Source organism: Telopea speciosissima, chromosome 9, assembly GCF_018873765.1.
Source record: "Telopea speciosissima isolate NSW1024214 ecotype Mountain lineage chromosome 9, Tspe_v1, whole genome shotgun sequence".
In the NCBI taxonomy this organism is placed as follows: domain Eukaryota; kingdom Viridiplantae; phylum Streptophyta; class Magnoliopsida; order Proteales; family Proteaceae; genus Telopea; species Telopea speciosissima.
The window spans coordinates 63,853,912-63,870,663 of record NC_057924.1 but is presented as its reverse complement, the minus strand read 5'-3'; the positions used below and the strand labels follow the sequence as shown (position 1 = coordinate 63,870,663).

The 16,752-nt window shown below is 42.6% G+C and overlaps 2 protein-coding genes across 3 annotated transcripts in view; both read right to left on the bottom strand.

The window, feature by feature from the left end:
* The window catches only part of LOC122639709, a 30,096-nt gene extending 14,823 nt beyond the window's left edge, over positions 1–15,273 (bottom strand). Inside the window, exons 1-2 of the mRNA XM_043832621.1 lie at positions 15,264–15,273; positions 14,357–14,365 (exon numbers count right to left, since the gene is read on the bottom strand). The gene's annotated coding sequence lies outside the window, so the exon portion shown is untranslated. The remainder of the gene's footprint in view (positions 1–14,356; positions 14,366–15,263) is intronic.
* Positions 1–16,752, bottom strand: part of LOC122639708 (transcription initiation factor TFIID subunit 11-like) — a 29,801-nt gene that overhangs the window by 997 nt on the left and 12,052 nt on the right. For both annotated transcript variants that reach the window (XM_043832619.1, XM_043832620.1), the window contains exons 2-3: positions 15,813–16,177; positions 9,418–9,505 (exon numbers count right to left, since the gene is read on the bottom strand). In XM_043832619.1, the coding sequence (XP_043688554.1) occupies positions 9,418–9,505; positions 15,813–16,123 (399 nt within the window). In that variant the 5' untranslated portion in view covers positions 16,124–16,177. The remainder of the gene's footprint in view (positions 1–9,417; positions 9,506–15,812; positions 16,178–16,752) is intronic.

The following is a 16,752-nucleotide window of genomic DNA, read 5'->3' as shown; positions in this document are numbered from 1 at the left end:
AACCCGCAAAGGAGATGAACTGCTATAGCACCAGGCTCTGTTTGTTTCCAGGAACGAACCTGATGCAGCTGGTAGGAAGAAGGGGAAAAATCCATGCAACCTTGTTTTTTGTCCCGTTTCTAGCATCCTTCTAGAAAATTCTAGCACCAGTAGCTTAAGAACTTAGAGTTTCTACTTTTGGTTTTGTAACTGGGAAAAACTATGGGTCACCCTTCCGAAATTGCACCAAACAGCAAATACCCCTACTTCTAGGATGATGTTGGCAATCTTACCGTCGGATAAAAGGGTCAAGGTCCAGATGCCCACGTGTTAAACAAAGTTGCTGAAAATAAAAAGGAAACAAAACTTCTAGAAGCTCCAATTAGGCCTTGCAGATGTACTTGCTGTCTGGGCTAAAGATTCCTCACTATCTGGTTTTAGAAGAACCAGAAACTTCCAGCTGATAGAGGCCGGCCCAGCTTATCTGGTTGGCCCTATGGCCCCATGGGTTGGTCCAATATTTTGGGTGTTGGACCAAGAGACTAGATAGAAGAGTAACAAAGCTAAAGTGTTGGATTGACTTCAAAAGATTGGGTGATAGGATTATATCCATCAAGCTAATGTTGGAGAAAGAGGTGGTCAATATCATTTGCGCTTACACACCCCATATAGGACCGGATGAAAGTAGTAAGCGCCAATTTTGGGACCACATGGATGAGTTAGTGCAAGGTTTTGGCCAAGATGAAATGATTATTATTGGAGGTGACTTGAACGGCCATGTTGGGAGCGATTGTAGAGGCTATGAAGGTGTCCATGGAGGCTTTGGAGTTGGGGAGAGGAATGAGGAAGGGACCTCAATCCTAGACTTTGGAGTAGCTTATGATCTATCCATTTTGAACACTTTCCTTGAAAAAGGAGACGAACACTTAGTTACCTACAAAAATGGGATTCATATTAGTCAAATAGATTTCTTCCTAACTAGAAGGGCAGACAGAATGTGGTGTAAGAATTGTAAGATTATTCCTGGGGAGTCTAACCACCCAACAGACTGATAGTCTTGGATACATTCCTCAATGAACAGAAGTGTAGGACGAGGAAACCTATGTACCCTCAGTTAAGATGGTGGAGACTAAAAAGGGAGTCCCTAGGCACATTTACTGAAAATTTAGTCAAAAAAGGAAAATGGGACTTTGAGGGAGACACCAATGTGATGTGGTACAAGATGATGACTAGTATTAAGAGGGTTGCCAAAGAAGTGCTAGGGGAAGCAAAGGGTAGGCGTCAGACCCCTAGAGAGACTCGGTGGTGGGATGAGGAGGTCCAAATAGCCATCAAGACCAAGAAAGAGAGGCTTAAGACATGGCAACGGACTAAAGAAACAAAAAGTAAAAAGAGGTATAATGAGGCCAGAAACGAGAGTTTAAGACATAGCAACGGCCTCATTATACCTCTTTTTCTCTTTGGTTTCTTTAGTCCGTTGCCATGTCTTAAACCTCTCTTTCTTGGTTTTAATGGCTGCTTGGACCTCCTCATCACACCACCAAGTCTCCCTAGGGGCCTGACGCCTACCCTTTGCTTCCCCTAGCACTTCTTTGGCAACCCTCTTAATACAAGTCATTATCTCGTTCCACATCACTTTGGTGTCTCCCACAAAGTCCCACTTTCCTTGTTTGACCACATTTTCAGTAAGTGGAGATGGGCGACTGGAGTACTATGTGACCGACACATTCCTTTAAAGCTTAAAGGAAAGTTTTACAGGACTATGGTCCGACCTACTATGACGTATGGGGTGGAATGTTGGGCAATGCTATATAACGAAGCAAGATGTTGTAGAGATGAGGATATTAAGATGGATGTGGAGCAAAACTAGGAAGGATAAAGTGAGGAACAACGTATTAGAGCTGATGTGGGAGTTGCCCCGATCAACGACAAGTTCCGAGAATGTCGTCTAAGGTTGTTTGGCCATGTGCAACAGAGGCCTGGGGACGACCTAGTAAGGAGTGATCTGATGCCGATGGAAGGAGCCAAAGAGCTAGGGGCAAACCTAAAATGACCATAGGTGAGATTGTAAAGAATGACATGCATAGTCTGGGTCTTGCACCAAGTATGACCTCAGATAGAGCCTATTGGAGGGCATGGATCCACGATATCGATACCATGTAGCTGAGACTTTCCTGATTTCCTAGGGGATCCTCTTTCCTCTTACTTCCATTTTTCATTTTCTATTACTCACTTTTCTTATCTCATTTCTTTATTCTTACTCTCAATTTTATATTTTCTCTACTTTGTTTTGAAAGGATCCATGTAACCGATCCCATTTAATTGGGATAAGGCTGAGTTGTTGTTGTTGTTAGACCAGCCCTTAGACTGATTCCTGCGGTTATAGTGAAGCCCATGGAATCGATCTAAATAATAAATTTCAACCTCAAATTTAGTCATTTACCCTCCCATGCACCTCCTCGTTGTCCTGTGCATCCTCTCTGTAGTCTTGAATTTTTTAATGGTTTATGTTGCCACCTGGCCAAGCTGGTTTGGACTCTAACTTGACATGTCAACCTGCCCACAAAATTTGGGCCCCATCGGAGCTGCTACATGGCAGATATTTAATGCCAGGTGACATCTCATAAACTTCCTCTCATGGGTGTCCCATAACATCCCCCTTCGTAATTTAGTCTCTATTTCTGTCATACGGTTTTAGAAAATTGACTGCAGGTCTGTTAGATAAGTTTATAATTGATCCTAGGCTACTTTTAATTTTGATCCTTCAGCCAGTTTTGGAAAGTTTTGTACTTCGGACTTGACCAACTGGGCTGATCCCTGCTCCATAAATAGAGATGGATCCTGTTGAGTATGTCTTGTATTCCAAGGATCCGAGTGCAATGCGGATCTGACCCGACCCCCGACATTTTTTGTGGTACGACCCGAAGGGAGAAAAAGTTGAGATTTAGTTCGTGAAACCGAACCACATAAATCTGTTTGTGTTTGCAATTGTCTTGTTTATTGTTTTCTTCGATCTCACATTTGACCATCTTGTGTGATTCCACTTTAACAGACCCCTTTATTGTAATGCATAGTTTTATCAATTAATTCTGCTTTGCTGTTAATCTGTGGACTCAGTGTGAGTATCAGAGGGAACATAGTTGTCGAGAAGCTGCCTATTAGGCGGTGCCTATGCATCAAGGCTGTCTGAGAGGGCCAATCCAATGGGTCACTTTTCTGTCAAGGAACTGTAACTCAAAAGAAAAAACTCAGAAAAAGAACATCCCCCCCCCCCTCCAATCAAAGGTTGTCTGAGAGGGCCAGTCCAATGGGTCACTTTTCTGTCAAGGCACTGTAACTCAAAAGAAAAAACTCAGAAAAAGAACACCCCCCCCCCCCCAAAAAAAAGAAAAAAGGGAAAACCAAAGGAGAAAATGGTTAAAAATGGAAAGAAAACGAAAAATATGATAAAAAAGAGGAGATGGAGCAGCAGGAGGCACTTCCAGAGAAGATTGAAGCAGCAGCAATCTCATTCTGCAAGAGAGGAGGAAGAAGAAGCAGTAGCAGTCGCCGCTGGAGAAAACAATGATTACAGCCACCACCGTCGCTGCAACTGTCGCTACCATATAAGGATGAAGAAGAGGATGAGGAAGGGGGCATACCTGTTCCAGACTTCAAGTGCCACTCAATGCCCGACAACTTCGATCTCTTTGTCATGACACTGAAAAGAGTCACTGTTGCAAGTCATCTTCTCTGTGTAGTGAAGTCTTATGGGCTTAAAACTAGAACAATCAGGCTGATATTTCTTTTCTAAAATCTTACTGATAAAAGATAAATGTAGCTCTAGATAGGAGAAGAATCCTACTATAGGCCAAGCAACAGGATCTAAGAGGGGCTGCTGGTTCGAATGGGCAGAATTAGGATTTTAGGTCAATTTCTAAGGTTAGGTTTATGAGAATGGGGTTAAATCTTATATGGTTTTAAAAGGCAGGTCTAGGAGAAGTTAATAGTATAGGTTTGAACAAGGTTTGAATAAAATTTCAAATTTCAGAAATTAGGGTTAGGGTTTCGGGTTTAAAAATTAGGAAAAACAGCCAAAATTAAAGTTTAAGATGGGATTTTGGGGCAGGGCTTTGGATGGAGTGTAGGGGACAGTGGGAAGGAGGTTCGGCTGTTGTATGGAGGACTTCTGATGGCTGGTTAGGTCTACACAGAAATTTAGGGTTTTTTGAGTTTTATATGAATGAAGGGACCTTAAGATTTGAATGATAATTAGGGGCAGAACTTACAGTCGAGTGTGAAGGTTGAGGAGAGTGGACTCTGTCTAAAATAGGTTGAATCTGATGAAGGATGAAGGCTGGCTGGAATTAAGAAGTTCTAGGGTTTTGGGGAATTAAAATAAAATAAAAGGGGGGCTGTAGGGTAGGCTCTAGAGGATTAGGAGAAGAAGGGAATGACTGAAATACTAAATCACTTACTAGAATTTCATGTCCTTCAATGGCATCAGCCGAGAACTTGGAAGGATAGAACCACCTTCACATTTAGAGATCCTCCCGACCGTCACGGCGCAAGGATCATAGGAAATCCACCTACCCTTCTTCTTTGATATAACCACAAGGCAAACACTCATAAGGAGCAGCAGCAACAACGGCAGCAAACACGGTTTTTTTAATTCAGAAGACTGTGGGGGAGCCTCCCATGATTTCAATATTAATAATAGAAGGCCATAGGCCAAATCCTAGTCTAAACAAAACACTCCCTCACTAAATCGTGGAAGGGTGGACCTCATTAAAACAACTTAAAATTTTGAAAGGGTTAAAAGACCAATCTACCCCTAATAACTTAAAACAAAAGACACTTAATTGAATCACTTAAATTGAACCATGGTATGAACCTGTTCAATTTAAGTTTACAAATAAGCTGAAATGAAATTAAGTATAGAACCTACTAAATGTAAACCTAAGCGATGTGTCACGGCCCGCCCAACAAAGGCCCACGGGCCTAACTTGCAAGCCCATGGACTTAGACATTGGGCTAAGACCTAGTCCATGGCCTAGAACTCTCTACACTAGAAGAGAATCTAGATATGTTCTAGAACCTCTAGAAACAAAGATGGTCAAGGAAGTTTCTAGAGAAGCTTCTAGAAAAGCTTTGTAAATATCTAAGGAAGGAGGACAATTCTAGAGTTCTCCAAAGAGCTAGAATCCTCCACAAAGGAGGTGGGAAAATTCTAGTTCCTTAGGCTAGAAAGTTCTCCACCATTGGATGGAGAACACTTGTACAAATCCTAACCATACATTGTAAGTTGAGGTGCCTATAAATAGAGGTGGCCTCATTTGGCTAAGGCACAACCAACCAACCACCCAATCAAGCAAGCAAGCTATCAAGTCTTGTACTAAAAGCTTTCAAGCAATTCAAGTGCATTCTTTCAAAGTCTCTCTAGTGTTCTCTAAGTTCTCTTCCCAAGTCCCTTGCTAGAGTTGGTGAAAGGCTGACTTAGTGCTAGAGTGAGTGCTAAGTGCCGGCGCGGTTGCTTAGTAAGGTCTAAGGCCGTGACAAGTGTGGCATCAAAGCTTCGGTTGCGAGGAAGATACTTGTAGATTCGACATCATGGCTAACGAATCGGAAGTGCTAGACATGATGGTGAGCGAGCAAGCCCGTGGGAGGGAGGCCATTCCCACCAAGGAAAGGCGAAGAGGCAAGGACAAGTCTCGTGGACGTTAGTGGAGCTATGGAGCCACGCCTAGCTAGGGTGGAGCTAGCAACGGCCGAGGTGAAGGAGCGCCTCGATGTTGTAGAGCAAAGTGGGGAGGAGCTCAAGGCCACATGATGGAGCTCAAGGAGGAGCTAGTGGGCCAAATGGGGAGCTCAAGGAGTCCCTACAAACCACTCTCAACACCATAATGCACGCCCAACAGAAGAGTTTGCCGCCTTCAAGGCTCAAGTATGGGAAGCATTGGCCAAGATGGACGCTCGCATCGATGAGGTACAAGCGGATTGGGCAATGTGTAGGAGGGCAGCGGTGGGGAGCCCTACCCGCGTGAGGTACCTAGGGTGGAGGTACCAAAGCCCAAGCCATTCGATGGGAAGAGAGATGCGCGGAAGTCGACAACTTTGGGCACATGGAGAGGTACTTCGAGGCGATGGCACTCGAGACGAGCCGACTAAGGTGCGGACTCGCAACACTTTACCTCACCGACACAAAGCAACTCTATGGTGGCGAAGGAGACATGCCGACATAGAAAGAGGTACGTGCACAATAGACTCCCGGGATGAGTTCAAGAAGGAATTAAAGAAGCGCTCTACCTGTAAAATGCTGCTTACTTGGCTAGAAAAGAGCCTTAAAAGGCTGAAACACACTGGGTCTATTAGGGATTATGTCAAGGAATTCTCAACACTTATGCTTGAGGTCCCTAGTATGACCGATGAAGAACTTCTCTTCAACTTCATGGATGGTCTCCAAGGTTGGGCCGCGCAAGAACTACAACGCCGAGGCGTGCAAGATCTTGCTTCGGCCATAGCAAGAAATCCGTGGGGGGGTCGGTGAAGGAGGGTGCCAAGCTTGACCGCGATTCGACTCGAGAAAGAGGGAAAGAAGCTCCAAGACTCCACTCTCGACGACGGCTGGAGCCAAGGAAGGCGGCTCAAAATGCGTAAGCAAGGCCTACTAAGAAGACTCTGATGGATGTAAGGACATCGTGCCATCGTGATCCACAAACAATCACCACCTAAGGAAGGGTGGACGGGCCCGGTCTCTTGCAAAGATAAGACCAAGAAGAAGAGAAAGAGGAGGGCTAGCAAAAGAAGGCGACCGACAAGCTTCAAAGACGGGGAGTTAGGCTCGACAAGTACCTAAAGGAGGTGTCTAAGGAGAAGGCTCACAACACACCGGCCCATACGAGGAGAGACATGGAAGACTCAAGTTGTGGCACAATGGACGCTGTTACTTCACACGGAGGAGGCTATACAAGCTGCTCATGCAGCCATATACGTGTTTCTCAAGAAGGTTGCGACGAGGGCGCGCCAACTGGGCGGGGAGAGTGTCACGGCCGCGCTCAACAAAGGCCCACGGGCCTAACTTGCAAGCCCATGGACTTAGACATTGGGCTAAGACCTAGTCCATGGCCTAGAACTCTCTACACTAGAAGAGAATCTAGATATGTTCTAGAACCTCTAGAAACAAAGATGGTCAAGGAAGTTTCTAGAGAAGCTTCTAGAAAAGCTTTGTAAATATCTAAGGAAGGAGGACAATTCTAGAGTTCTCCAAAGAGCTAGAATCCTCCACAAAGGAGGTGGGAAAATTCTAGTTCCTTAGGCTAGAAAGTTCTCCACCATTGGATGGAGAACACTTGTACAAATCCTAACCATACATTGTAAGTTGAGGTGCCTATAAATAGAGGTGGCCTCATTTGGCTAAGGCACAACCAACCAACCACCCAATCAAGCAAGCAAGCTATCAAGTCTTGTACTAAAAGCTTTCAAGCAATTCAAGTGCATTCTTTCAAAGTCTCTCTAGTGTTCTCTAAGTTCTCTTCCCAAGTCCCTTGCTAGAGTTGGTGAAAGGCTGACTTAGTGCTAGAGTGAGTGCTAAGTGCCGCACGGTTGCTTAGTAAGGTCTAAGGCCGTGACAGATGGCTCCCAAACTAAGCCCTAATTTCAGGGCTGCTTCTTCTTCTTCCTTCGGATGTGGGCACATGGTGCTGCATCAAAGATCCTTATTGATAACCCATATTTGCAACTAAGTTATAAACATTCTTTTATTTGTACAAATGAACCGCTCTTCATGTCTTATATTACACATAAAACCCTTACCCCCAACTTATGTAGAACTGCTTTGATTGCGTAGGCACTGCTGAGGCACGATGAAACTAAGGGAGAGGATTCTCCTTAAGTCAAAGGGTGGATTCCCCAGGAAATTCAAGGGGATTTTGGTCTCCATTGTTGCCGCTGGTACAAGCTCTGTTATCAACCTAGTTCCTAAGAAGCAGTTACTCAAAACCTCATTGATCAGGTCTGTTTACTACCCTTCACATCATACGGATATCCTGTTTGTCCCACTTCCCTGCAACCTGCAACTGGCAATACTTTGACACATCAACTCTGTTCACCCTCAAACTTCATCCGTCTTCCTTGTTCACCTATTACTCATAAACCCAACCATTAAACCCTAATTTCAGATAAAATCACCCTTCCCTTGTTCTGTCCACAAGCCATAACACACCAAATCATACTCTGTTTGCGTCAGTTTTTCTCTCAACTTCTGACTATAGTTAGACCCCTCCAGGCAGCCACTTTCAAGCCCTAGATCAAAATTCATGAATTTTCTCCCATACAAACCCTAAATCTATCCTATTCCAATTCTGAACAAAATTTTCTAGTTTCTGACTTCACAGCTTGATAGCATTGATAAATTTCAGTTCCTGATTTCAAACCTTAGGCATTAAACCCTAATGAAAGTTAGGGTTTCATATTGCAACCCAAACCACGTAAAAGGGAAAGGTAAAATAGATCTTACCTGAAATTTTTCTTATTACATGATTTTACCAGGAAACAGAGCCACAAAATCAAAATCTATAGCAAAATGAGGGTAGTTACTCTATGTAGAGTTGAGGAAACTGCATACCTTGGCACAAAATATCATTCCAAATGGATACCAGCCTCCTCAATCCCACAAGTGTTTGCAGTAAAATTTTAAAAGCCTACTGTAATCACCAACCAAACCAATCCCAATTTTTTCAAAGAGTTAGATTTAGAACCATTTTGGACTCAGGCTTATGCTTCGCTTTTTAGGCGAATGAAAGCCTTGCAATATGGCCTAGAATTTAGAAGCACTATTTTTTATACATAATTAGTGGGAGAGCCTTGGCGCAACGGTTAAGTTGTGCTATTGCAATAACCTAGTTGTCAAGGCGATGCACCAGGCGCCTTGGTCGCCTAGGCAGACGCTTTGGACGCCTTGTTGGTGTCGCCTTGAATTTTGCCCCTCTCCGACGCCTTGAGTCGCCTAGACGCCGCGACAACTGTGATTGCAACCACCAGGTTGCGGGGTTGAAACATGGAAACAACCTCTCTACGAAGCGGGGTTAAGGTTGCGTACATTTGCCCCTCCCTGCTCCTGCAGTTGCGAGAACCTCGTGCACTGGGACACTCTTTATTTTGTATACATAACTATGTTAGACAAGTTAGAGATGTCTTTTTATGCAAAGATGTTGAGACTCACAAAACTCAGCAAATGAACATAGGAAAGTCAACTGCAATTTGTACTTAATAGTTATACATAGAATTAGGTGAGTGCAAACTCATATGGCTCAACAACCACGACACTAACATCCATATCCATTTAATATTCAGGAAAAGAAAGAACAGCATACTCTGAGGTACTCGAATAGTAGACAAACTTTTAAAGGTTGAAAAAAACAAGCAAGAACATATTATACAGTATGATAAGTAAAAGCATACCTTTTTTATGTTAGCTTTCTGAAACCCAGATCTCCGAAATGACTCATACCTGCTCATCTGTTCCTCTGTGAATTGAGATAAAATTGACCTGAAATTGAAGCAGATTTGGTATTACATCAGTGAAGAATGACTAGTCATATGAACTATTGATATCCAGTACATAAAACAAGACAGGGATGCACTCATCCAGTGTCAATTTATTTTAGTTCTTCCTTCATATGCCAGAATGAAAGTATTCCTCTAACAAGGTTTACAACAGACGTTCCAAAAGTTACCAATGCCAGAGGTGTTTCTCACAAAAATGACGCATGCCAAGCAGGCATGGATTAGGCAGTATGACCTATGCTAAACTGTCATTGGCATAGTTGTGCTTTTGCAACAATAAGTGCACTCACCTAAGAGCACTGATGAAACTTAGATAAGATGTTTAGAACATGATTATGTTTGAGTAGCTTCGGTAGGGAGTAGGAATGCTGTATGCTCCACTATCACAAACTAGAAAAAGATTTGTGCATGAAAACAATCTCTGCATCTCAAGGCTTACACCTGCCTAGCTCTTTACAAATGCCTTGTGAAGCACCTTTATTGTTTGAAAACTCTAGCAGCTCTTCCTTCATCTTCAACTCCTTGGAAAGGAATAAGCCAGCGGAGAAGGGGAATGGCCTTTTTGGGAGCCTCCATCGCCGTACCTCATATGTATTACCATAGGAAATACTAAGGTCAAGAGCAGGAAGCAATATGAATTCACTACCCATGAGGAATGAGAAGAATGCAATCTTGGATGAGCTGACATGAATAATGCGACTGAGACATTGGATAAAGAGGAGAAAGAGAGATTGTTCAACGAAAAATGAAGATGATGAACTAGAGGTGATAGAGATCTCTAACCTTTAGTATAGAGGAGGTGGCTTATCATACAGTGTGGTTTGGCAAAATTTGAAAAATTTGTAGACAGGAGAGAGTACATGACTAAGCACTTTAGGAGGCTCGAGGAAAAGATAAATATGAGTTTGAGAAGTACCTCAAATCAAGGACAAAGGTTACAAACTCATTTTAGGGCCGGCTGGCTGGCATATGGAGATCGAGAGGGTGGACCTTGGTGCAACAGTAAAGGCTGCGTACATTATGACCCTCCCAAGACCCCGCAGTGCCAGGAGCCTCATGCACTGGGTATGCCCTTTCCATTCTTGGCATATGGAGATTGAGCTAGCCTACTGAAGAGTGAAGACTTTTATAACTTGTTGGTGCCTATGAGAAGAAAGGACATGTGACCACGGGTTCAAGAAACCCATTTTAGAGTCACTATGGGCCCCCAAGAATAATAAATATCTCAATTTAATGGAATAATGGTAATTTCTGGAACAATCCAGGCTCTCAAGAGTAAGTAAACAAATAATAGGATCCAACTATAAAAGAAGATTGAAAGATCGAGTCGGACAACTATACGCTTTATGTGCTGATAAAGCCGATCCTATATCGGTTATTAAGAAAGTCATGCGGTGGTTGACTGACCTTAAAATCCATCACCCTGACCAAACAACAAATCAGACCCATACCACCAACTGCACACACCTTGCCATCAACACTTTTTTACCTGCTAACATTAACTTCCAATTACCTGGTTTACTGATCGCAGGAATTTTTGAACCCGCGCTTAAACTAGCTCAATGGGCTTTTTACATTTTGATAGATGGCCACCATATGCTAACAGATGCAGGTTGCTTACAAACTACTGATAGCACTGAAGCTGCACTGGTAGGACTCTTCCATGGATGGCAAACAGCACGGCAAGAAAAAATTAAGTTAAGAAGCATATGGACTGCAGACAAGAATTCATTTGACTTGCTTAAGTACCCTTTTTCACTCCCCATCCAGTGGACGTCAATCGGCGTCTATTGTGAACTCGTAGACTTTTTCCTGAACTCTTCTAGCGTAGGTTTAAACTATATGCTACTAACTCCCTCAAACACTACTATTTTAGGACTATAGCTTCCTTCGTGGTTGGTTTTTTATATATATGCCTTTCTTTCCTATCAAAAAAACTGTAAAAGAAGATTGGGAAGAAGGGGTTTTCTTGTAATTAAAATGTACCTGGAATGGAATCAAATTCAAGAGTCAAGGCTAATCTGTAATTTGGAGAAGTTAACCTTAATTGTAGTTATACAAACAACTCCATCTTCAACCTTCCCACCCCTACCGCAACCAGTGTGGAGGGGTTCTGATTCAGATCCGGGGTTTGAAAACCCTATTTGGTTTGCTTATGGGCTCACCTGAATAATAGATAGCTCAAGTCCAAAGTTGAATAGAGAAATACTAAAATAGTAGATACATCAATCTTTACAGAGAGGGTGGCAATTCTGTAAATATAAGGAAGTTTTCAAAGGAATGACAGTATCATAATTTCTTGTAACTTAACTTAGAAGAAGCAAAGGAATATGGGTGTAAGTAACGTATGGCCAAAGGATAAAATAGGAACAAAAATCAAAATAAGGATATATGAGGTTAAAGAGTAAAGCTGAGGGCAAATTTGTAATTCCAATCATCAGTACCTCTTCTTCAACCTTCAACAATATAGAAAACCAGAATACGAAACGGTAAAAACCCAGAGCTCTTCTAATCCTTCGAACTCCCACTCTGATTGTCCATTCGAAGTGCAACTCTGGGAGAGAGATATCTAGTCAAACCCCTCTTGATTCCAAACAGCATCAGACCAGAACAAGAAGCAATAACTTCAAGAAAATTCTGTGACCAACCGGGTGGAGAAGGTAAGAACCAGATCTGGATTTGGTTTGATTCTCACAGCTGGAGGGGGATTTACGGGAAAGATGTTTTGGGATTTCAATCGTCTCAGCCAATGATAATTATGCCCCATATACCAGGTCGAGATCATAGTTGTCACGTCATCATGGCGATCCAAGTCGGTGGAGGGGTGTCTAATCGATATGTCGACAAGTCGCCTGCCATAGCAGTTTTATTTTTTATTTTTCTTATTTTTAATGTCATTTAGTATGCTATAATATATACCCTATGACATAAAAAAAAATCAACATGAAAGTGTAATATCCATTAGTGTATATGAAATCATGGATTAGCCTATCAAATATAAAATACTCTCTCTCTCTCTCTGTGGTCTCGACTGTGAGAGTAGCCTTGGCCTGTGAATATTACCTATAAAAAGAAAAGGAGAAGAGGAGTCGCTGGAAGTGTAGAAGACGACTCTCTCTTTCTCTGCCCCTCGCTGCATGTGTGCGTGAGTAAGTGAGAGTGGAGGGGGTGAGTGGTGTGACAAGAGTTGTGACAAGAGTATACACTCATAGTCTCATACAAGAAAGAAAAAAAAAAACAAAAAAGGTTACCAGAGGACTGGGAGGAGGAGAAGAAGAACCAAATAAAAAATAAATAAACAAAAAGCACTTTACTTACCTGCTTGAAGAGGTTGCCGGAGCTGGGAGTACTCGTCGAAGCAGAGGAAGGAGGCCGAAAGTCGCGGCTGAAGATGGGTTCGAAGAAGTGAAGAATTGTGTCGCCGTCGAAGGAAGGAGGCCAAGAGTCTGTTTTCGATTTCTATTTTTCCCAAGAGGGGTGCGACCCCTTGTGTTTTCAAAATATACACCCCGACCCCCTGAGTTTAGGGTACTTGTTACACTCAACCCCACTCCGTTAGAGCATTCCCATTAGTTGCTGACGTGTTGGCCATTGATACCTTAAAATGACAAATGTACCCTTAATGGGGTGTGAGCTTACCATTTTGCCCACAGGGCAGTCCAAACTTCACACCCCCTTCCCCTATTGTTGAACCGGTTGAGCCGCTTGTCCTACCCTTAAATATTCGCCGGAGAAATCCTCCGGGAGAAAATGAACCGGCTGATGATGGAAGGAATCGCTTCCCCTGCTCCGCTAAGAACCTCCACGTGTCCTCTGCGCAGAAAATGGGACGACCACCGCCTTTGGTGGCAAAGAGCATCAACGTGAAGATCCTTCCAACGCCAGTCCCAATCCCGATTTGTTCTTGAGGGCTTGCTCGAGGTAAGCTAGGGCTTTAACCGCTAGTTTCTCCTGCATGCCTTCGCCATCAATGCAGAGAATACAGACCTTACCTCTCTGGTTCTTGATTGTCGATATGCCATTGTCAGTGGCTACCGGCTCTACAGCTCCAGATTTTGTTTCATTAGCTGGAGATATCTGTTTCGGCATCCAGAGCTTCTGTTCATCGTAGCCAAAGAGAAATTTGCTCTCGAGAATAGAGTATCTCGTAGCTGAGCTTGTTGGTGTTGATGCTTGGTTCTTGCATTTCCAACAAATCATAAGCCATCCTAGACAATTTAGCAGGGGAGTTTGTTTGTCTCTGACCTGATTTGACCCCTTTTTCGATCTCTTGAACAAGACTACAAGTCTACAAGAGTTTTCAGATTTCTAGATAGCTTGGATTAGGAACTACTGTGCATGCTTTTGATAGCAGATGTTGTGTAACTCCCAATTTCAAATCGAAGATGCTTTCTGGATTTAAAGGGTTTTAAGCTACCAAGCTCACCTTTTTTGAAGGATTCAACAGATTTTTCAACTTTCTATACCTCCTTCACCTCTACCTTTCCCTCCAACAATCCCCTCCTCCAATCATCACTATTCTTCATCTCTCCTCCTTTCAATTCTAATGAACAGAAATCCTTCGAGGTCATACGAGCATCTTCGAATACCTCTGCTTATTTCTTCCATCACAGACTATTCTTGTCTCCCGAGGAAAGAAACCGACTATTATTGTCTCCCGAGGAGCTATGCTCCAAGATCTCGTTGATTCCCTGTGATAAGGGTGTCCTCCACCGCCGAATGATTTCAAGATCAATTGTGATGCCAACCACATTCCAGATTCTATGAAAGGAGGTGTTGGTTACATTTGTCACGACCACAATGGTTGGCCTTTGTTTTCAATATCCGAACCATCTTCCTTTTCCAATCCAACCGATGGCAAAGCTTGCCCATTTGGTTAGGATGCTTGAAGCAATTTCGAGATTCTAGTGGAATCTGTTACAAGGATGTGGTTACCTCCCTCCAAGATCATCCCAGACATCCCCATTACATGTTAGGCCAATTTCGGATGATATATGTCACTTAAAGTGCTACTTTGTATTGGGTGATTTCTTTTCCCTAAATTTTAAAATTCGAGCTCAAATTCAATCATGTACCCCTGTATAAATAAATTATTGTGTGTTATCTTCGGTGGTCCTCGACATCTAAACAAGGGACTAAGAGATCCATTTGATACACAAAATTGATCAATAAAAGTCCAATGAATTCCAACACCATCCAAATTGCCATGCAATACAACCCAATGTGCAGTCTAGAGAAACCTTTGGGCTTTGGAGATCTTTCTATCCATGGGGACACATTGAAAATCTTATCACAGTGGGTCATAAAGGCAACACTAATTACCTTTACTCTGTTACGTGCCTAGATAGCTAACACGCATATCTCATTCGTGGCTCATGCATGGGTGTAGAAGGATGGTCACTTGAAGTTGTATTTGTTGCACATGTTGAGTAGTTAAGTAGGAGTTATTTTAAGGTGGGATAATTATGTTACTGAATAGTGGAGTAAGTTATTAGTATTATAACCACTAGAACATGGGATCGTGGAATTATTTGAATTGGTTGTAGTACTTATTTATAAAGTGATAATGAAGGAGAACGGACAAATAAAGTATCTTTTGAAGTTCCCATATTTTCTCTATTTGAGAAGGACGGATGTATTCTTCTACTAAGACAACGACACCAAGCTTCGTCCATAAAGCTATTTTATCCATTTTCCCTATTTTGTCTCATTTTTTCCAACCCTATTTTCTCTCTTTCTCATCTTCTCTCCTCCCTATCTCGTGCACGCATCATCTGGTATCAAAACCAGGCATGAAGACTTTCACATCCATCTTATCTTCTATGTCTCATCGTTAAAACAAAAGGTAAGGAATGCACAATTAGTGCAAGGAGAATTGCCTATGGTTCAAGAGGAGATCACTCTTTATTCACAACCTCAAGCATGCTATAGGATGTTTCAACAAGAGTTCCCCAGTACGAACCAACAAAACATATTTACAAGCAAGCTCAGAGACCTACATCTAACACCAGTGCTTTTCTTTGTTTTGGAGGGGGGGGGGATTTGTCTGACAGCCACAACACTCAACTCAAAGAATCAACAAACAATGAAGTTGGTGTATCTGTGATCAATGGTAGTCTTTACTGGTATGAATCATAGACATATACCAAAGGGATTGGCTAATGATACTCTCAGCACATACAAGCTTAAAGATGGAAATAAATATATTAGTTTCTCAGCAAAACTGAGCAAAGATGAAGTAAATTTGCATCATTGTCAGGGAGTTTGTTGAAAAATGAGAAACACTCAACTGCATCTTTGCCAATTTGTCAGAGTCACCACCAGACGGAAATTTTTCAAGCTCGACATCCATGTTCTCTTCTTCCTCCTCTTCTTCCTCTTCTTTTGTTATTCCAGCAGTTTCTGCAGCTGATGGAGCCACCACCAATGTTGATGGGTGGGTGGGCCGAATGTTGACACTGAGGTCATCCTCTTGACTGTCAGGGGCAATAGCTGACGTGGAAGCTTGAGCTTCGGTCTTATCAGCCGTAACAGGGGAGTCAGGGGGCAAGTCTTGCTGCTCCTCAAAGGCTACCTCAAATGGATCCTTTGATTGCTTCATTTGTTCTCCTTGATTGTTGTCCTATTCTGATAATTATGATTGATAAAACTCTACCTGACACAAATCCAGAAAAATAATCTCAGAATTTGAATCCTCATAATATATAAGTGACACCCATAGTTTGCAATACTTGCACAGAGAAATTCTTGGGTACCATGGTTGAGTGTCAAAAATAAAAAATATGGTTGACAATGTTGTTTCAAAAGATACAGTTAAGAAGCTTGGGATGAAAAAAGGAGCCACACCCCAACCTGTTAAATCAGGAACACAAAAAACCTTAAATATGATGATAAAGTTTAGGGAAAATTACACTGCCACCCCCTGATATTTGTAAAAAATACAGAGCAACCCCCTGTGTTTCTAAATTATACAGATATACCCCCGAGTTTTGGTTAATTGTTACAGTCAGCCCCACTCCGTTATATCATTCCTGTTAAGTGGTACGGTGTTGGTAATTCATGGCTTAAAATGACTAATATATCCTTCTTAGGGGTGTGAGCTTCCCACCCCCTTCCCCTGCCTTGTTACTTGAATTAGATTAGGGTTCTGGTCCTCTGCAACTTCTCATGGCGATCTTCTGAGGCAGTGTTCAACGCCATCCCCTGCCTGCTACACGAACCGAGAAGTGC